The sequence below is a fragment of the Camelina sativa genome, chromosome 4, assembly GCF_000633955.1.
Source record: "Camelina sativa cultivar DH55 chromosome 4, Cs, whole genome shotgun sequence".
NCBI lineage: Eukaryota > Viridiplantae > Streptophyta > Magnoliopsida > Brassicales > Brassicaceae > Camelina > Camelina sativa.
In genome coordinates, this window is record NC_025688.1 from 22,364,835 (window position 1) to 22,386,840 (window position 22,006).

General features: G+C 37.7%; 5 protein-coding genes and 2 pseudogenes across 5 annotated transcripts; 6 read left to right on the plus strand and 1 right to left on the minus strand.

Moving 5' to 3' along the window:
- On the plus strand, positions 60-3,174 carry LOC104784175 (annotated as a pseudogene).
- On the plus strand, positions 5,597-8,657 carry LOC104781824 (annotated as a pseudogene).
- On the plus strand, positions 9,313-10,886 carry LOC104781825 (pentatricopeptide repeat-containing protein At2g34370, mitochondrial-like). The gene is given in 2 exon segments (XM_010506591.2): positions 9,313-9,431; positions 9,433-10,886. Coding segments are annotated over 2 exon segments (1,431 nt in total). The 3' UTR covers positions 10,745-10,886.
- Positions 11,612-13,301, plus strand: LOC104781827 (seipin-3-like). Its single transcript, XM_019244887.1, has one exon. It carries the CDS (start codon positions 11,677-11,679, stop codon positions 13,024-13,026), a length of 1,350 nt encoding a protein of 449 aa, XP_019100432.1. The 5' UTR covers positions 11,612-11,676; the 3' UTR covers positions 13,027-13,301.
- Positions 13,240-14,657, minus strand: LOC104781826 (aquaporin NIP2-1). The gene is made up of 4 exons (XM_010506592.2): positions 14,407-14,657; positions 13,859-14,299; positions 13,726-13,787; positions 13,240-13,621 (listed from the first exon to the last, which is right to left on the minus strand). Exons 1-4 carry the CDS (start codon positions 14,542-14,544, stop codon positions 13,405-13,407), a joined length of 858 nt encoding a protein of 285 aa, XP_010504894.1. The 5' UTR covers positions 14,545-14,657; the 3' UTR covers positions 13,240-13,404.
- LOC104781828 (pentatricopeptide repeat-containing protein At2g34400) lies at positions 15,135-17,406 on the plus strand. The gene is made up of 2 exons (XM_010506593.2): positions 15,135-16,143; positions 16,230-17,406. Exons 1-2 carry the CDS (start codon positions 15,227-15,229, stop codon positions 17,167-17,169), a joined length of 1,857 nt encoding a protein of 618 aa, XP_010504895.1. The 5' UTR covers positions 15,135-15,226; the 3' UTR covers positions 17,170-17,406.
- Positions 17,703-21,875, plus strand: LOC104781829 (protein REDUCED WALL ACETYLATION 3). The gene is made up of 16 exons (XM_010506594.2): positions 17,703-18,094; positions 18,370-18,461; positions 18,552-18,689; positions 18,791-18,847; positions 18,934-19,006; positions 19,178-19,336; positions 19,485-19,634; positions 19,752-20,007; positions 20,176-20,291; positions 20,378-20,464; positions 20,547-20,635; positions 20,733-20,795; positions 20,887-20,943; positions 21,035-21,131; positions 21,214-21,373; positions 21,486-21,875. Exons 1-15 carry the CDS (start codon positions 18,062-18,064, stop codon positions 21,367-21,369), a joined length of 1,623 nt encoding a protein of 540 aa, XP_010504896.1. The 5' UTR covers positions 17,703-18,061; the 3' UTR covers positions 21,370-21,373; positions 21,486-21,875.

The following is a 22,006-nucleotide window of genomic DNA, read 5'->3' on the forward strand; positions in this document are numbered from 1 at the left end:
TAAGTTTCTTAAATAAAATTATATGCTTTCATTTCTCTTTTCTTTTTCTATCTTCAGTTTAAATTTGAAAAATATTACTAAAACTAGTAAATTAGTACCATTAAATTTTTTGTAGTTATTTTATTATTTCTAGAGTACAATTAAATTTTTATACCTGTCTAGCTAGAGTAGAGTCTACATTCTCTGAAGCAAAGCAATGATGAGAGAGGAGAGTGAGGATACGTTGTCGTGGCCTCTGATCGGAGAGAAAGAGAAGAAAAGTAGATTAGTAAAGGAGGAAGTCAAGAAGCAGCTACTCTTGTCTGGGCCACTAATTGCAGTGAGTCTTCTTCAGTTTTCTCTACAAATAATCTCAGTCATGTTCGTCGTACATCTTGGCGCTCGATCTCTCTCTGCCGCCTCCATTGCCACCTCTTTCGCCTCCGTCACTGGCTTCACATTCCTCGTCAGTTTTTTTCTTCTATGAACCCTCCTCTCTCTCTCTGTCTCTCTCTCTCTCTGTGGCGGACCCAGGAATAAAAATTAGGGGGGTCATTTTTTTAATAAAGAGTTAAAATGTTCAAAAAAAAAATTGTATTGGTGTAATAGGGGAAAATCGAACACTGGTTAGAGAGGTCATTCTAGGGGAAACAAACCAACTTTGCTACTGACACTTCATTGACTCCATGCAAAAACAACTATTTATCTATTTTAGGGGGGTCAGTTGACCCCCCTTCCCTGTACATAGGTCCGCCAGACATATATATTATTCTACTCTTTTACTACAAAGTTATTTAGATAGAGTATCTAATAATTCATTTATCGATGTAGTCGTTAATCCGGCGCGCTAATGGAGTTCTATCAATTAAAGTTTACGGTAGAAAAGTCTTGCGTATGCATATTTGATTCTTCTATATAAATATATGCTCCTACAAGAACAAAAAAAAAACATTTTGTCATTTTTAAAGAGAAAGCGAACACACCAAAAATAAACAAGAAAAGCTGTTTTGTACATAACTGGTTGTTCGTTTTTTATATAAAGCACAAAACAAATTCATGATTTTGTTCATTTCTGCTACCCCCACATGTCTACAACGACTAGTAATGATATACAGTCCAAACTTATAATCAATTGATATTTCTGAGCGCTTACTTGTTCTGCAAGAAATCGGATCATTAAACTTTTCACCTTTGAAACAGATGGGAACAGCAAGTACGTTGGACACAGCTTGTGGCCAGTCGTACGGGGCAAAAATGTACGGAATGTTAGGCATACACATGCAAAGAGCAATGCTTGTTCTTACACTGTTCTCTGTTCCTCTTTCCATCATTTGGGCCAACACAGAGCACTTTCTCGTCTTCTTCGGCCAAGACAAATCTATTTCACACCTATCTGGCTCTTACGCGGTTACGCCAGATTCATGATCCCTAGCATCTTCGCCTACGGTCTCCTTCAATGTCTCAACAGGTTTTTTCAGGCGCAGAACAATGTGTTTCCTGTTGTGGTCTCTTCTGGAGTCACCACTTGTCTTCACATGATCATCTGTTGGCTCTTGGTATTGAAATCTGGTTTAGGGTTTAGAGGAGCTGCTGTGGCGAATGCCATTTCGTACTGGTTTAATGTCATTCTCTTGTCGTGTTACGTCAAGTTTTCGCCTTCGTGCTCACTGACCTGGACCGGTTTCTCTAAGGAGGCTCGGCGTGATATCATCCCTTTTATGAAGCTAGCTATTCCTTCTGCAATGATGGTTTGGTAAGTCCGAAAACAAAATGTCTGCCATCAATAACTATACTAAACCTAGTTTAGATTTGATAAATCTTGCTTCTCTTAATTAGTATCCTTTTAAAGTGTCTTCTTTATTTTGGTGATGTTGCTTTGAGCAGCTTAGAGACGTGGTCCTTTGAGCTTTTGGTTCTCTCGTCAGGACTTCTTCCGAACCCGGTTCTAGAAACTTCCGTTCTTGCAATCTGGTAAGAAGAATATATTTTTACATTAGTGATTGTTATCTCGTTGTCATAATTCAGAACCAGTTTTATTATTACCTAGCTAGTGACTAAATTTGATAAGAAAATATATGCAGCCTTAATATATCAGGAACAGTCTGGATGATCCCGTTTGGCCTCAGTGGCGCCGCAAGGTCATAATAAGACTAATAATTAGTAAACCATATACTGTATATAATAATATAACGAAATGATCATGTAACCTCAATATTACTAATTGTCCAAATCCGCAGCACAAGGGTGTCACATGAGTTAGGAGCAGGGAATCCAAAAGGGACTAAGCTTGCGGTTCGCGTGGTCCTGAGCTTTTCCGTCGTAGAGAGTATACTAGTTGGATCGGTTCTGATACTGATAAGGAAGATATGGGGATTTGCTCAGTAATGACCCGGAAGTAGTCAGACATGTTGCCTCGATGTTGCCGATTCTTGCCTTAGGTCACTCCCTAGACAGCTTCCAAAGCGTTCTTTCAGGTTATACTCAAAGCTTTCTTTGCATGCAAGTAAAATGCAAACCACTCTAGCTACAATGCACCATTCTGGTTTTGGAACTCGGTTTACAGCGGTTATATATGTTGTTTAATTATTGGGTTTTTTTCTTCCGGTCTAAAAGGGGTTGCTAGAGGATGTGGATGGCAGAAGATAGGAGCCTCCGTGAATCTTGGATCATATTATCTTGTCGGAATTCCGTTCGGTTTGTTAGTTGGATTTCACTTTCACGTTGGTGGTCGGGTAAATTAATCAACTCAACTACCCAACTCAGATTCTCTCTTAACTCATCTCAAACTTTTTTCTAGACCATTTGTTTGAAAGCTAAACATGTATATATTAATTAACACAAACTTTGATTTTAAGGGGCTTTGGCTAGGAATTTTATGTGCACTCATCGTTCAAGGTCTATGTCTTTCCCTCATCACTTTTTTACAAATTGGGATGAAGAGGTAAGCTGCTGTATATAATATTCTTTTTTATTTCTTTGAAATTAACTAAAGATTATGAGGATAATTTATACTTTATAGTTACGTTACAACTTACAAAGCTTTCGTGCTGCAATTTTGATTGTTAATTATTGAATATGAATTTATTGTTTCTTGGTTTGTTTACCCTATAGGTGAAGAAAGTTACAAGCCGAATTGAGTCTTCTTCAGATGTTAAGGAATTTGCAGCAGACAACGGGTCAATTATTGTTTTCTGAGAGGCTGAACCTAAAAAAAGTTGCCTCTTATATATATGATGCCTTAAACCTAAAAATAAATACTGTTGCCTCTTATATGCAGCTAACAAAAATAAAATTTGTGTAGATATTATATATGAGTTCTGAATCCTCAACAAACAATAATGACAAACTTTTAAGGAGTTATAAATTCCATTAAATAAACACAATTATTGTACTTTTTACATGGTTTTGCTTTTGTTTTATAATTTGATTTAAAACACAATTATTGAGTCATTTGATGCTTTTTGTAAAGAAGGAAATTTAGAGAAGCCATTGAAGTTGTTGATAAATTGTAGGATGAGGTATATGTTGTGGATTTGCCTCGGTTTTTTAGGTTCAGCTAAACTATGTGGTGATTGGTGAAGCAGAGGCTTTGGAAGAAGCAAGGCTTGTTCATGACTGCATTACTCCTTTGGATGTTAGTACTTATCACACGCTAATCGAAATGTATTCTGGTTGTGGATCCACTAATGATGCTTTGAATGTGTTCGACCAAAATGCCTGAGAGGAGTCTTAGCCAAAACATATCTTATATACTACAGTCTCTCACAAAACATATCTTTTTTTTGTTGAGAAAAATACACAAACTGATGATATCCCACAATCACATCATCAACCATCTTTAACGATAGAAAGTGCTCATTTTCAATCCACAAACACGGATCACCCTCAGCTCCTTGTTCTTTCTTTTTTTTTCTTTTTCTTGATCATAGGATCTTTCTCTTTTGTTGGTTGGTGACCAATTATCTCAAGGCAATCTTGTAGTATAAGCCACGTACGTTCGGAATCATAATTTTCACTGAGAAAAGATAGAACCTATTTTCTTAGTTCTAGAGACTAGAGACTTTGATGCCAGTGAGAAATACCCAATCCTTATGCATATATAGTATTAAATTTAGTTCTCAAAGCGACTTTGTTGCTTCCAATTACTAGATCACCAACGTAGGACTTAATCAAGTTCTTAAGGAATATTTCTCTAATATTTTCTTGTAAGTTGATCCAAGTTTATATACGAAATATCGTTTTGAAATTTGTTTTTAACTAGGTTTTAACCCGCGGTACACCGCGGAACTATATTTTTAAAACTATAATAAAAATGTAAAATTTTTAATAGATTAACTATATATATGACTAATGTTTTGTAAATTTTAAATATATATCCCCTTTATATCTATATATTATATAGATTTACTGGTTTAAAAATTTAAGTTTACCGGTTTAAATTGTTAAATTCGGAATATAACATGTGGCATACTGTAGTATTGTTTGTTTATTTTATAATCGTAATTTAATAAACTTAATTAGATATACCTAATATTCAAACGTCGATGGTGTTAACAAAATAATGAACTGATGATTTACTAACAGTTAATAAAATAATTTATAATTTATATTAATACCCAAACTCATCCCGCTAGATATCCAAACACCATTTTTCTTCTTTGCTTAAGTACAACATGCACGTTATTCAAAATCCAAATAACGAAAACGCAAAAAAGTATAGTACCAAAAATCTTGCTAATCAAGTATACATTATCTTCAAAATATCTTAATTTTAGAATTGTTTACATATGATTCGGAAATAAGTTATGAAATATGATAATTCTTTTTATTTATTTTTTTTTTCAGATAAAATGGACAAATATGTATTGACATAAAGATTAATTTGGGATTTGCACATACATTTTTATTGTTAGTATTAAATATTGTAATGAATTAAGGATATATTTTAAGAAATATATAGGAATTTTACAAAACAAATATTTAATGAGATATTGTAATTAGTCGTTGATTGATTAAGGAGATATTTTTGGAATTTTGTTCTGCACAAAATCTTGGTTTTAAATTTCATTTTATAAATTAAAATTAAAAAAAATTATTGCCAATGACATACCTGTAAATAAGTGTGAACTTCAGGATTTATTCATATATGTCTCAAAAAATATATATATAGATGTTAACCAACAGATTTGACTTAGACACTTAAAACAACAATTTTCACGTCGTAGTTATATCACATTCACAACATATATTAGAAATGGATTATGTTGCTTTCCTGTAATGATACATCATATACATAAATAAGAGAATCTTGCGTAATTTTCCAGTCTTTAACGTATACGAAATCTTCTATTTCTAACAACGCCTAATATTTTTACCAACTAGATAAAAAGGAACAAAACTACCATTCGGACGTAACATGCATTACTTTCATTAATTGGTAACAAAAAGATGCCACCAAGGCACCACCAATGGTGAGATGGCTTCATCTCCCTATAAACTTTTATGGAAGTTCCCACTGTAATAGGGACACGTAGACACATAAGGTCATATGTAATTGTCTACTCTATAGCCCTTTTTTATTTCTTTTTTTCTTTATTGTCTCCTTAACCTTAAAAAGACAATAAAAACACACTAATCCATCAAAACGCGAAGCCCCATAAGACAAGGATAAGAGAGCCAATTGCTTTGCTCACCCTCTCTGAAACAAAGCAATGATGAGAGAGGAGAGAGAGGATACGTTGTCGTGGCCTCTGATCGGAGAGAAAGAGAAGAGAAGTAGATTAGTAAAGGAGGAAGTGAAGAAGCAGCTACTCTTGTCTGGGCCACTTATTGCACTGAGTCTTCTTCAGTTTTCTCTACAAATAATCTCAGTCATGTTCGTAGGACATCTTGGCTCTCTATCTCTCTCCGCCGCCTCCATTGCCACCTCTTTCGCCTCCGTCACCGGCTTCACATTCCTCGTCAGTTTTATTGTTCTATGAATCCTCCTCGCTCCCTCTCTCTCTATATATATATACATCATATCATTCTACTCTTTTACTTACAAAGTTATTTCGATGAATTAAAGTTTTCTGACGATTTACCGGTAGTTAGGGTATCTATGGTCTAAACGGATAAAATCAAATTTCTCTAGAACCCTTATACTTAAATCTGCGTAAGCAAGTATAATAATTTACTTATTTTTAAACATACAGTTTACTGTTGATTGGGTGATATTATTTTCTCCTGTATTATAAAATATATATACCTTTAACATATATCGAAAAGACTTAGAATAATAATAACTAATTTCTTAAATATATATATATATAATAACTAAATTATATTATTCACCTATGATGTGGCGAACCTCTCCTTGTGATCGGGATGAGGTAAATGCCTCCCAGCCGGCTATCCGGCCATCTTGTTTGAATTTCCAAGTTGCGTGTGCATATTTGATTCTTCTATATATATATATACAAGAACAAAAAAAATACTGGTTGTTTTTTTGATCGTTTTTTATATAAAGAACAAAAAAAAAAAAAATCATTCTTTTGTTCATTTCTGCTATACCCCACATGTCTACATTAGACAGTCCAAATCATAAAACTATTCACCTTTAAACAGATGGGAACAGCAAGTGCGTTGGACACAGTTTGTGGCCAGTCGTACGGAGCAAAAATGTACGGAATGTTAGGCATACAGATGCAAAGAGCAATGCTTGTTCTTACGCTGTTCTCTGTTCCTCTTTCCATCATTTGGGCCAACACAGAGCACTTCCTCGTCTTCTTCGGCCAAGACAAATCTATTTCACACCTATCTCGCGGTTACGCCAGATTCATGATCCCTAGCATCTTCGCCTACGGTCTCCTTCAATGTCTCAACAGGTTTTTGCAGGCGCAGAACAATGTGTTTCCTGTTGTGGTCTCTTCTGGAGTCACCGCTTGTCTTCACGTGATCATATGTTGGCTCTTGGTATTGAAATCTGGTTTAGGGTTTAGAGGAGCTGCTGTGGCGAATGCCATCTCGTACTGGCTTAATGTTATTCTCTTGTCGTGTTACGTCAAGTTTTCGCCTTCGTGCTCACTGACACGGACCGGTTTCTCTAAGGAGGCTCGGCGTGATATCATCCCTTTCATGAAGCTAGCTATTCCTTCTGCAATTATGGTTTGGTAAGTCCGAAAACAAAATGCCTACCATCAAGGCATCAGTATCCATATCTAGACCTAGTTGCGATTTGATAAATCTTGCTTCTCTTAATTAGTATCCATGTAAAGTACCTTGTTTATTTTATTTTGGTGATATTGTTTTGAGCAGCTTAGAGATGTGGTCCTTTGAGCTTTTGGTGCTCTCGTCAGGACTTCTTCCGAACCCGGTTCTAGAAACTTCTGTTCTTGCAATCTGGTAATAACAATACATTAGTGAATATTTTTATTTCTTCGTCATAATTCAGAAACCAAATAGAGTTATTATCTAGTGACTGAATTTGATTAGAAAATATATGCAGCCTTAATACATCAGGAACAGTCTGGATGATCCCGTTTGGCCTAAGTGGCGCCGCAAGGTCAGTAATAAGACTAGTAATATAATATAACCAAATTACGTATACCCTCAATATCACCGTTAATTTTCCAAATCCGCAGCACAAGGGTGTCAAATGAGTTAGGAGCAGGGAATCCAAAAGGGGCTAAGCTTTCCGTTCGCGTGGTCCTGAGCTTTTCCGTTGCAGAAAGTATACTAGTTGGATCGGTTTTGATACTGATACGGAAGGTCTGGGGATTCGCTTACAGTAATGACCCGGAAGTAGTCAGACATGTAGCCTCGATGTTGCCGATTCTTGCCTTAGGTCACTCCCTAGACAGCTTCCAAAGCGTTCTTTCAGGTGATATCTTCACTCAAATTTCTATACTACTCAAAGATTTCTTTGCATGCAAGTAAATGCAAACTACCCTAGCTGCAAGCACCATTCTGGTTTTGGAACTCGGTTGAAACCGGTTATGTTGTTTGTTTATTGTATATTTTTTTTTTGTTTCTGGTTAAAAGGGGTTGCTAGAGGATGTGGATGGCAGAAGATAGGAGCGTTCGTGAACTTGGATCATATTATCTTGTTGGAGTTCCGTTCGGTTTGTTACTTGGTTTTCACTTTCACGTCGGTGGTCGGGTAAATTTTATGACCCAACTCATGATTCTCTCTTAACTCATCTAGCTCCAGTCAACTTATTACGAAGTTTAACATATATTAATAACACCACAATTTTTGATTTGAAAGGGCTTTGGCTGGGAATTATATGTGCACTCGTCGTTCAAGGTCTATGTCTTTCCCTCATCACCTTTTTTACAAATTGGGATGAAGAGGTAAGAAACTGTATATAGTAATCGTTTTTTTAATTACAACTTACAATGCTTTCGTGCTGCGACTTTGATTCTTTTGTTAATTATGAATTAAAATGTTTCTAATTGGTTCATTTACTCTATATAGGTCAAGAAAGCTACAAGCCGAATTGAGTCTTCTTCAGATGTGAAGGAATTTGCAGCAAACAATGGGTATATTACTGTTTCTTGAGAGGCAGAACCGACACAAAACTATATAAATGATGTCTAAAACCTTTAAAAGAAATGTTGCCTCTGTATGCAGCTTGATTAAAGAACAACTAAATTTGTGTGGATTTCGAAAAATGTAATTGATGGGGTTTGATCAATCTTCAACAAAAATGACAAAACTATGAAAAATAGAGATTAGAGTTAATGTCCAGTGGACCAGTATTGGTATGGGATATGCACTCTTTTAACATAGATACTCTTTTAAGCATGCAGTCCGATACTCCGTAGAAACATTTTTTTTAGCATTTTCTTTTGCAACCGGTAATCAAACACATAGTTGGGTCCGCCATGATGTACGTAACTCGATAGTATAGGAAATTTACTAGCAAACACATCACAGTTTTGATTTTTGAAGAAAAAATATATGGTTTTGTTTTATCATAAGATTTTTACTTATTATCTGATTCTTCTATAATTAATTTGATTTGATATTCTTATCTGATATATATATATATATATAGTATATATAAACTGATTGGATACAATTTTTTTTTAAAATATATATATGACATAGTTGATATTTATTTTTTTTTTTTTTTATAAACTAACACATATTTTAACCTTTTTAGTCATCCTCAAAATATTTTGAGATATACTACTAAATTAGGGTTTAATTAAAAGATTAGGGTTCACTTTTTAGTCATCCTCACGGGATTTTATAAATTTTTACGTATATACAAACGCCGTCGATTTTTGGATTTAAGATCATCAGCCACACTGTTGTTGAACGCAAAAAAAAAAAAAAAAAAAGTGATGGTGAGAATAATAATAATGAGCAGCAGAGTTCTCAAATTCTCAAAACCCAAGTTTTGGTTGGCGACGCAGAGTTCTTCATCAAGCCGTTGCTTCAATTCACTAGCCCAAGCCCAGTCTCATACTCACTTCCTCTCTTCGTCATAACCTCTTAACACGGCACACTACTTTTCAAAATCAAAGCTTTCTTGATCAATGGAGAAGTGTTTCTTCACATGCTCAGATGGCTAATTATTATCAATCTGCGACGATTGAGTCATTTGATGCTTTCTGTAAAGAAGGGAAATTTAAAGAAGCCCTTGAAGTTGTTGAGACTTTGGAGGACGAGGGATATGTTGTGGATTTGCCTAGGCTTTTAGGGTTAGCTAAACTATGTGGTGAAGCAGAGGCTTTAGAAGAAGCTAGGCTTGTTCATGATTTCATCACTCCTTTAGATGTTAGTACTTACCACACGCTGATCGAAATGTATTCCGGTTGTGGATCCACTAATGACGCCTTGAATCTGTTCGGCGAAATGCCTGAGAGAAACTCAGAGACTTGGTGTGTTATGATGAGGTGCTTAGCGAATAACGGAAGAGGTGAACTTGCATTGGATATGTTTACGAGTTTCAAAGAGGAAGGGAACATACCCGATAAGGAGATGTTCAAAGCGGTCATCTCTGCTTGTGTTTCGTTAGGAGATGTTAACGAAGGGTTATTGCATTTTGAAGCTATGTACAGAGACTATGGTCTCATTCCTTCCATGGAAGACTATGTGAGCGTAACGGAGATGTTGGCAGCTTGTGGTTATTTAGATGAGGCAGTGGAGTTTGTTGAAAGAATGACAGTGGAACCGAGTTTCGAAGTGTGGGAGACGCTGATGAATCTTTGTTGGGTTCATGGAGATTTAGAGCTAGGAGATAGGTTTGCTGGGTTAGCGAAGAAACTAGATGCCACAAGAATGAACAAAGAGTCAAATGCAGGTCTTGTAGCAGCAAAAGCATCAGACTCTGCAAAGGAGACACTAAAGGAAATGCGACGTCGTCGGATGACGATAAAAGAGCGGATGAATGCTTCGCCACCTGGGTTTAAAGAAGGAGATACTTCACATCCAGAGAGTGACAAAATCGTTGCTGCATTGAGGAGTTTGAAAGCGCACATGTTAGATATGGGTTTTGTCCCTGCGACTCGAGTTTGTTATGAAACAGTGGAAGAAGAGGAAAAAGAGGAAAAACTTCTTCTTGGATGCACCAAGCTCGCCGTAGCTTACGCATTGCTTAAATCACATGCTCGGAATACAGTAACTGTTATGAAAAACATCCACACCTGCGTTGATAGCCACAATACATTTAAGATGATCTCAGTGATCACTGGCAGAACACTTATACAGCGAGATGAAAAGAGATTCCACCATTACAGCAACGGTGTCTGCTCCTGCAGAGATTACTGGTAAGCTCTATGGTTCTTCAAAACCTATCATCTACCTCAACCTCAAATCCTGATTGAACTCAGCTTGGTAGAGAAGTTTCTTCATTAAGTTTTTTTAGCAACTTTCTAGAATGTGACTGAATGTTTCTTTCCTAGTTCACGGTAGTATATATATATCAGTTGGAAAAATAAGTTCAATACTTAACGTTTCAATCAATGCTCGAAACAAAACAATTAATACTCAACAAAATAGCTTGTCACTGTAACAATAGTGACTTTGCCATTTTACTCCACAAGATTCGATTTGTGGTTAAATGTCAAGTTGTCAACATGGTCATCCTCTGATATAATATCTCTGAGATTGGTTTGTTGTAATAAACTTCAGAGATATTACAGAGAAAGAGATAAACTAGGCTGCTATGAGGTATCTAAAAGTAAACAGATGAGACAACACATGAGCTGAAGGAAACAACGTTGAGGTCCCTGACATTGGCTTGACGTGCAAGTCATATTACTATACATTAGGGTCTGACTTGTAGGATACTCTGTTCTACTTCTATCTCTCAATATTTCCTTCGATCCTCTTCCCACCGTTGATCATTTGATAAAAAAACCCTTAAACCTGTTAAATGAATAAGTCCAACACAATATATATACTCTAGCCTGTAATTTGCATTAATCTCTTCCCGCTAACGCTCTAACCATTGCCACACAATACTGCACTCCAAAATCTTAAACTAAACGTCAAATTTTAGACTACAAAACTTTGGAGCCCAAAACGAAGCTCAGGCCCAGTGAAAAGCCCACTAACTGATGAAGCGACCACCGTGTGTGGTTTAAGCCGACAACACGACGGTATCAAGCTGTTTTTAGGAGACCGTGTAGTGTTTGTGTTGTCTCTTTTCTAAGCTACAGTTTCTTCATCATCAAGTTTTCTTCTTTTGCATGTTTTAATCAATGGAATCAGAATCGTCATCATCATCATCCTCAGACGACGGCCTCAATTCGTCTCCCGCCGCAAATCTCCACCGCCGAAGGTTGGCTATGGATACGGATGCGGCTTCTTCCTCTTCTGCTACATTGGAATCTTCCGCGAAACCGAGCACCGTTGGAGACAATGACGAGCTTTCTTTAGGAAATTTCGGAACAATTGAGACCGATGCCGATGCCGATGCAACTGACTCAGGAAGCAGCCTAATCGACCCAGTTCCGGTAAAAGGAGAAGACTTTGAAGTAATTGAATCGGGTCGGGTTGACCCGTTTACAGCAACCACCTTGAATGATGAAAGAGGTGAGGGTTATGTCGGACCGGAACCTACTTCTACAGATTGGTCTTTGACAGGACTAGTGATCAGGTCAATCGAATTTCAAGTTAGTTTGATGATTAGCTTTATAAGGTTTCCTCCATTGTTAATTCATAGCTGCTTGAGCTTTGTTTCTGATCCCTATGGAACAGTGAGGCGTGGTAGACGCTTTTTAGTATCTAGGATTGTAGAGTTATGCGACTCAGGGTTAGAAGATGATAAGCTTGTGTTGGAGGTTGTGCGTAGGTTAGCATGGGGTTTATTGTGGGCTGTTTATGTGGGGATCATGTTGTTTGCCTTGTTGGTCTCTGCGTTTATGATTAGTGGGTTTGTGATAACTCATTTGGCTCATGCACCACTTGTAATCAAAGAGAGCTTGGATTTTGATTATACCAAGAGTAGTCCAGAAGCTTATGTGCCCATAAGTTCATGTGCTGGTGTGGCAAGTGATTCGAGTATCGAAACCGAGAAGATCAGAGGCTTGAAGGACAGGCCAGTAATCACTGTCTCGATGACATTGCCTGAGTCCGAGTACAACAAAAATCTTGGGATGTTTCAGCTTCGGGTGGACTTTTTATCCGCGAGTGGTCAAATACTTGCTAGTTCAAGACCGCCGTGTATGATAAGATTCAGAAGCGAGCCTATACGTCTTGTCCAGACTTTCCTAAAGATTGCTCCCCTTGTCACTGGCTATGTCTCTGAAATCCAAACCTTGGACTTGAAGCTCAAAGGCTTTGTCGAAAAGGACATTAGTACTACTGCTTGCTTGAAGATAATGATTGAACAACGTGCAGAGTTTCGTCTTGGAGCAGGTATTCCAGAGATTTACGATGCATCTCTGTTGCTTGAATCTGAACTTCCTTTCTTCAAAAGGTTCTTATGGAACTGGAGGAGAACTCTAGTCGTGTGGATCAGCATGATTTTGTTCATTATGGAATTGTTTTTCGCCTTGGTTTGCTTCATACCGCTGATCATCCCAAGAACAAGCCAGAGAACACAATAAAGGGATAGAACACATTCCATCAACAAGAACTCAAATCTTGACGATATGGGGGAATGTAGATGAATCAGTGGTTGATTGGTTGTTGTAACGGTAATCACACTTTACTGTAATTTTAGCTGCTTCACAAGTGTACCACAGCGTTTCTCAATCAAAATTGTAATATCTTGTCTGCTAATCAAATTGTCAATATAAACTTTTTAAGAACAGTCACAATGATACAAACGTCTCATTGTATTTACAGTGTATACACATTAAAGGTATATACTTTACAACCATTTTGTGTTGATAATGATTAGTTTACAATGAGAATGAGGAGCAGTGAACAACAGGTTTGAAGATACAAGAATGAGGATTGACCTTAAAGATTTATCTACATCATCACAGAGGAAGATCTGTAACTCGTTTATGAGAAGACCCTGTCTTGGAGAACTCAGGCTCTGCGTTCTGTATAGACGGTAACATTGTATGAATCAAGGCCCCAGAGACAGCACCAAGTGTTGGAGCCAGCATGTATATCCAGATTCCTTTGTAACATCCCCACACTAGTGCAGGCCCTATGCTTCTTGCTGGATTCATCGATGCTCCTGATACCTCTCTGTAAAATGAAAGTTTGGATTGTTTCCCATTGGTTAAGCTAAAAGTCTCGTAGCACTGAAGAATTTTGGCTTGCAGAGATTGAGGGGGAAAAGAAAAAATTACCCGGCAAAGATCACATTCAGTGTGACGGCTGCCCCAATGATTAACCCCTCTAGTTCACTAGTCTGCAAGATTTATCAATGTTAGGATTGAACTTTAAATTATATCAGTTGATCAAGACATGTTTATTGCTTACTGTTCTCTTGGAGGTTGTGACTGCACAGACGACTAACATGAGGAAGCCGGTAATGATGAACTCCATCACGAATGCTTGGAGATCAGACCCAGAGGGAGATGAGCCGAGGAAGACATCATGTTTCTTGCTGCACACATCGTTGTTCAGATTAAATAGAAGACGGAGAGTCGCTGAGGCCAAGGTTGATCCGATGACTTGAACAGTTATGTAGGCCGGGACTTGATACAGAGGGAATCTTTTGGAAGATGCTAAGGCAAGAGTGACAGCGGGATTGAAATGTGCAGAGATGTGGCCGAGACAGTAAACAAGAACCATAATCACTATACCCCAAACCACTGCAATGCCCACAAGAGTCACAACATTGTGGTGTTGAGCATTCACAGCAATAGCGGCACAACCCGCAAATATCAGGTAATAAGTTCCCACGAGTTCTGTTATAAGCTGCAGATCAAAATTGTTCACCAGTTAACACGAAAACATGAAAAGCCTATGGAGTAAAAGAGAAGCTTTGAAGAGTGAATTAAGCTGTTGTTCACCAATTTACTAACCTTTTGCAAGAAATGGACAGAAATCAATGGCGAGAACGATGATTCATTTTGGTTAGAAGTGTCTGCAACAGAAGAATCTTGGATGTTGAGCACAACAACATTACCATGATTGCTTTTGGTCACTGATATGTCATCCATTTGTCTTTTTGTTATATTTTGTCTACTCAATCTAAGAAATAGAAAGAAGGAAAAGAGACTGTAAAGCTTTGATTGATGTTTGAAGTTTTGTGTTTGGAAAGATCATAACGAGGTTTATGTCATTTTATAGTTTCTTCTACCCAAAACCCAATAAGAAAGAAAACAAAGTGAACCAAAGTCAAACTTTGCTTTTTTTAGCAACTTGCTAAAGCATAATCATTGCTTATCTGGTGTAATAATTTTCTTTTAAGTAAAATAAAAGCTGAATACTGCGTAATTGCAGCAGATGGTTTTGAAGAGCAAAAGACACACATGTCGACGCCCAATAGATAATGTTATTTGATGTTAAGAAACAGTCAAAACCAGCTCTAGTTCTCTCGGTTAGGAAGGATACCAGCTGTTTTATGTGCGTCTCCAGTTTTGTTTGTTTCCTTAATTTGTTTTATTTTTTAATTTATTTTTAATTTATTTTTTTAATAAAATATTAAATAGAATCTTCTGATTGGCTGAAAGAAGAGAGAAAGATTAAAGTGAACCTAAGTATTTTTCATTTCATGAGGTCGTCTTAAAAAAAGCATTAAACCCGAATCCGAACCTTAACCCAAACCCATATCCGAAACAGAACCTAAAAACCTGTATTATTAATTCAGTTAGTGTCTGTCACATGTGAGTTTAACTGCAAATGCTCATCAAACCAGAGAAACTAGCGTTCTCCATTTGCCGCCAAATTTCTCAATTCAAACCTAGACAATTCGAGGAAGCACGACGCGGATGCGGCGATCTCGAGAGGGACTTTATATTCCTGTTGAAAAAATGCATCTCCGTCAATCAATTGCGAGAGATTCAAACCCAGATGACGCTTCACTCCGTCGAGAAACCCAATTTCTTGATCCCCAAGGCCGTCGAGCTTGGGGACTTGAGTTACGCTTCTTTTCTCTTTTCCGTCACGGAAGAACCCAACAACTACTCTTTCAATTACATGATCCGAGGCTTGACCAACACTTGGCATGATCACGGAGCTGCTCTGTCTCTGTATCGCCGCATGAGGCTTTCTGGGTTAAAGCCTGATAATTTCACTTATAATTTCGTTTTCATCGCTTGTGGGAAGCTTGAGGAGATAGGGGTTGGTAGATCTGTTCATTCGTCGTTGTTTAAAGTCGGGTTTGAAAGAGACGTTCATATAAATCATTCTTTGATTATCATGTATGCCAAATGTGGTTTAGTGGGTTATGCCCGGAAGGTGTTCGATGAAATTACTGAGAGGGTTACGGTGTCTTGGAACTCGATGATATCTGGGTATTCTGAGGCGGGACATGCTAAAGACGCTATGGATTTGTTTAGGAAGATGGAGGAGGAAGGATTTGAACCAGATGAGAGGACGTTGGTGAGTGTGTTGGGTGCTTGTGCGCATTTAGGGGATTTGAGAACTGGTAGATTGCTGGAGGAGATGACCATCACCAAGAAGATCGGGTTAAGCACGTTTCTTGGATCTAAGTTGATCAGTATGTATGGAAAATGCGGCGATTTGGATTCTGCCAGAAGGGTTTTCAATCAAATGGTTAACAAGGATCGTGTTGCTTGGAATGCTATGATCACTGTGTAAGTCAATGTTCGACACTATATTCCAGATAAAGTATGATTCTTTAACCAGTTAATTTGGACTATTTCGGTTGTTTCTTTATCAGATACTCACAAAATGGGAAGTCAAGTGAAGCTTTTAAACTGTTTGATGAGATGGAAAAAAACGGAGTTTCCCCAGACGCGGGCACGTTGTCTACAGTTTTGTCTGCTTGTGGTTCAGTTGGAGCTCTTGAATTAGGCAAACGAATTGAGACCTACGCTTCAGAAGTTGCCTTGCAACATAACATCTATGTGGCTACAGGACTAGTCGACATGTACGGGAAGTGTGGACACATAGAGGAAGCTCTGAGAGTATTTGAAGCCATGCCAGTGAAAAACGAAGCCACTTGGAACGCTATGATAAGCGCTTATGCTCACCGAGGACACGCTGAAGAAGCTCTTTTGCTGTTTGATAGAATGTCAGTTCCTCCAAGTGATGTTACATTCATAGGAGTGCTCTCTGCTTGTGTGCACGCGGGTTTGGTCGATCAGGGCTGTCGATATTTCCATCAGATGAGTTCTGTGTTCGGGTTGGTCCCAAAGATCGAGCATTACACAAACATAATCGATCTCCTGTCTCGTGCGGGGCTTTTAGAAGAGGCTTGGGAGTTCATGGAGAGGTTTCCTGGGAAGCCTGATGAGATCATGTTAGCAGCGATCCTTGGAGCATGTCATAAGAGAAAAGATGTTACAGTGAGAGAGAAGGCGATGAGGATGTTGATGGAGATGAAGGAGGCGAAAAACGCAGGAAACTATGTAATATCTTCAAAGGTATTTGCTGATATGAAGATGTGGGATGAGTCTGCGAAGATGAGGGCGTTGATGAGAGACAGAGGCGTCGTTAAGACACCTGGATGCAGCTGGATTACGATCGACGGTGAGATAACGGAGTTTCTTGCCGGAAGCGATTATTTACAGTGTGACAGGGAAGATTTCGGTTCGTTGTTTGGTTTGTTAGTGGAGGAGATGAAAAGGGAAAGGTATGATTTTGCAGGAGAAGTTTGATTTTTGTTGTTCCATATAATTTAATGTGTATGGAAAAAGTCACGTAACTCTTCTCTGACTCTTTCCAAGTGGAGGAAAGAGAGTTGTAGCTCCGTGAAGACCGAAAAGAACATGAACCGAGAAAAGCTTCGTATGATGCTTATGTAACGTGTGGACTAGACGATGGGTGTGCTTGGTGTTGTCCTTAGTAAATAACATAAGATGATTTTAAATGCTTATATTCGGATTACAACAATCGAAAACATGCGTAGCTAATAGGGTAAGTATAAACACACGACCATAATGATGAATTCAAATGTGACGGTATGTCTCACTTAATGATTGTATACTGTTTAAAAAAAAAAAAAATCTCATAGAACATCGTAGAAAACAACATAATTCGCAGTCACCAAACTCTAATCTTCGGTTTGTTGTCATTTAAATGCACTTAAAATCTATATAATTATGTCTCTCTCTAGTAATTTTATTATCAATAATCAAATAGTATTTGTTCTTATTAATAATGTAATCTCCTTAAAAAACAAAAAAAAAAAAAAGAAGAAAAAAGGAAAAAAAAACCGAACGGACCAGAAAAGAGCCATCGCCAAACCAACAACCGTTCGTTCGGGTGAGCTTCGAGAGAACGACGTCGCACCCGCCATTTTCTCCATCCTTGAAGCAATACCTTCTTCACTTCAGATCTCTTCTTCTTCTTCTTCTTCTTTGCTCTCACCTTCCCTTTCTGCTCTACACCTAGGGTTTCGGATCCTGTGGCTTATATTAATCTAGAGGTCGAATTCGATACCTTAGATCTGACGGTGAACTTGGGAGTCACTATCATTGCCTCTTCCCAATTCTTTTTTTTTTTGGTTTCCCAGTGTTTCATTGAAGATCCCTTCGTGGATCCACTAAAATGGCGGATTCTGAGCCAATTACGCCTGGTCAGGTACGCTATCTCATAATTTTCCAAGCTTTAGTTGTCTTCTCAGTTTCATTACTTTCGCGAATTTTTCTTCCACGGATTCAGAGATTTAGATGTGATTTCTCCTACATCGTTAGGTTCGAGTAATTTATAATTAACACTCTTGGATCAGTTTACTAGAGTGATCAGATTTTGTTACTTGTGTTCATATGTAGTAGCTTTCAGCTTTGAATTTGGAAAATGTTTCACACCAGAGTCCAGAGATTTGGTTTGGATGACCACCAACTTTTTAAATGCAGGTTTCGTTTCTGCTCGGAGTCATCCCTGTCTTCATTGCATGGATATACTCTGAGTTTCTAGAGTATAAGAGGTCTTCATTGCACTCTAAAGTGTATGTATACGGGAATATAAATTAAATTAAACGGCTCTCTTGTTATTTGTATCCAACTTGTCAGTTAACCTATGTACCTCTTGCTTGCAGTCATTCAGATAATAATTTGGTTGAACTGTGTGAGGTGAAAAACAAGGAAGATGAAGCAGCAGTTTTACTGGAAGGAGGTCTTCCAAGATCTGTTTCTACAAAGTTTTATAACTCACCTATCAAAACAAACTTGATTAGGTAGTCATTAGTGATTTCTTCTTCTTTTTGGTTCCTTTGAGTTGAGTGATGTGATGTCTCAACATATAAAACTAAACCATTTTACGTTTCTATACTTGTAGGTTTCTGACGCTGGAAGACTCTTTCTTGATTGATAATCGACCAACCTTGAGAGCGATGTAAGTTCCTTAATTTTTATCAGAATGGATTTATGCTAAGTTGCTGATCATCATTTTCCTTCATGACCATATTGCTTCTCTGTCAGGGCTGAGTTTGGAGCGATTCTTTTTTACTTTTATATTTGCGATCGAACAAGCTTGCTTGGAGAGTCTAAGAAGGTGCCTCCTTCAAACTTAATTGATGGAATTCCCTTTCTCAGTTTCAATTGGTCTTTAAGGATCTAAAACAATTTATGTGTAATATAGTTCACAATATGTCTTTAAATAGTTTGAAGGTAGAAAGTTTATATCTCAGTCTGAAAATGGATTTGCAATTGATGACACTTGCAGAATTACAACCGCGACCTTTTCCTCTTTCTCTACTGTCTTCTCATTATAGTGTCAGCCATGACGTCCTTGAAGAAACACAATGACAAATCACCGATAACAGGAAAGTCCATTCTGTATCTTAATCGTCACCAGACTGAAGAGTGGAAGGGATGGATGCAGGTAACTGATTCAATCTTTTCTCAGTACGTGTCCATTAGCTTTTCATTTATTCCCGCCTCTACTTCGCAGAGTACATCCGAGCTTCTTGGTTAGATGTTTTTGTTCTGCAACTGTTTTTCATGCTAATTTATGATTTGTGTCTTTGCAGGTTTTGTTTCTGATGTATCATTACTTTGCTGCGGCTGAGATATATAACGCAATCAGGGTCTTCATCGCCGCCTACGTCTGGATGACTGGTTTTGGGAACTTCTCTTACTACTATATTAGGAAGGATTTCTCTCTAGCACGATTCACTCAGGTCATATCAACAGTTTCAATTGCCACAGTGAATTAGTTTACCATGATATAAGCTTTTAAGAAGCATATGTTTCTTTATATGACACAAGATGCTCATGAAAACTTTTACTTCTTCCAGATGATGTGGCGCCTTAACTTGTTTGTGGCGTTTAGCTGCATTATTCTCAATAATGATTATATGTTATACTACATCTGTCCAATGCACACTCTGTTCACTCTTATGGTGTATGGAGCCCTTGGTATCTTTAGTCGGTATAACGAAATACCATCAGTAATGGCTCTGAAGATTGCTTCATGCTTTCTCGTGGTTATCGTGATGTGGGAGATTCCTGGAGTTTTTGAGATTTTCTGGAGTCCTCTAACATTCTTACTGGGTAAGTATCAGACATTTCTCATATCTTTGTGATTTCGGTATGGTCGACTGTGTATTTGTCTCGTGCTAAAACAATTTTCCTGCCATTTTGTTTGGATGCCACTTGGTCATTGGGATTAGTGTTCTTGTATGTTGATTAACATTAAGTTTTTTCTTTAAATAACTACAGGATACACTGATCCAGCTAAGCCAGATCTACCACTTTTACATGAATGGCACTTCAGATCCGGACTTGACCGCTACATATGGATCATTGGAATGATATATGCCTATTTCCATCCCACTGTAAATCTTGAACCTATGGCCCTGTTGTTTCTTCATACTATCTCATGGATTGTACCATTAAATATCTTTCGACATTTCTATCCCAGGTAGAGAGATGGATGGAGAAATTGGAGGAGTGTGATGCCAAGAGAAAGATGTCGATAAAGACGAGCATAATTGCACTTTCCTCATTTGTGAGTTTGGCTTCTCTCTGGCTTATGGATTTTATGTATTTGATACTATTCTGATGCCCAAGTTGTCCCTTATACTGTTCAGGTTGGTTACCTATGGTATGAATACATCTACAAGCTTGACAAGGTTACATACAACAAATATCATCCCTATACGTCATGGATTCCAATAACGTTAGTATCAAAACCCTTTTCTGTCACTTAAAACATCAAATCTTGAGATAGTCTTCCATTTTGGATTCTGACTTTAGTTTTCATTCTGTTGTCTCAGTGTCTACATCTGTTTGCGAAATTCCACACAACAGCTACGAAATTTCTCCATGACACTATTTGCGTATGTGTCTCACTCTTAGTCCATTTCAACCAATCTTGATGTTTATTCTGAGCATGTCTCTAATAAGACCAAACTGTCATGCTTTTCTTAGGTGGCTCGGCAAGATTACACTGGAGACTTATATTTCTCAATTTCACATATGGTTAAGGTTGGCGAGAAACGGTTTCCTTTCTCCCAATTAAATAGGCAAGAAACCATTTGTCTCAATAATTTACGAATGAAATTTGCATGTGCTGCAGATCAAACGTGCCTAATGGACAGCCTAAGTGGCTATTATGCATCATTCCAGAATACCCAATGCTCAACTTCATGCTCGTTACGGCCATCTATGTCCTGGTAAAGCAATAGTAGAATCCATGAATAAACACCCTTTATCCTCTCTACGTTATATAGATTGTAATACGTTCTCTTTGTTCAGGTGTCTCACCGACTATTCGAGCTTACGAATACATTAAAGTCCGTGTTCATACCTACAAAAGACGACAAGAGGCTGCTCCACAATGTCCTCGCTGGAGCTGCCATCTCCTTCTGTTTATATTTAACTGCTCTCATTCTTCTCCAGATCCCACACTAACCATGTAAGTCCTTTACTCCTCCTGGTATTGCAATCATTGTGTGATATTGGAATGTGCTCGCTTAGGAAGAGATACAACTCCCGATTAACATGCTAGAACCATTTTACTTTTACAGGAGGGACTATAAACATGTCGAAAGCAAGCTGCACAGATGTTTCTATGTCAAACTTGCTAAAATAGTTACAACACGTCTCATATCTCATATCTCGACAATAAAAATTTGTTTTCAAAGATCAGTATTTTTTGAAGCTTGCCAAGTGAAGCATCTTTTGGATATAATTAGAACGAGAGAAGCTTCAGAAAGAGTGAAGCATCTTCTCGCACTTCGACGGCATCATCTTAGGACTACTTGTTTGTTTTCTTTCTTATCTCTGTTGTAATTTTGCTACAAGTTTCTAATATATAGTTTCATTTGCCTTTTGTTTCTCCGTGTTTGGTAGATTGTCCAAATACAGAACATATATCATCTGCAATTGCGTGAATTTTACAAGAATTGGTAGTACTATTCAATTGAGTCTTTAGATAAAACACCAACACAGTTAGAGAAAAAGAGCTTCGATTTCTGATAAATCATACAAAAGATACGACAATGGAAATTTCACAAATTTTTACATAGGAAAGATCACAAACAAACTC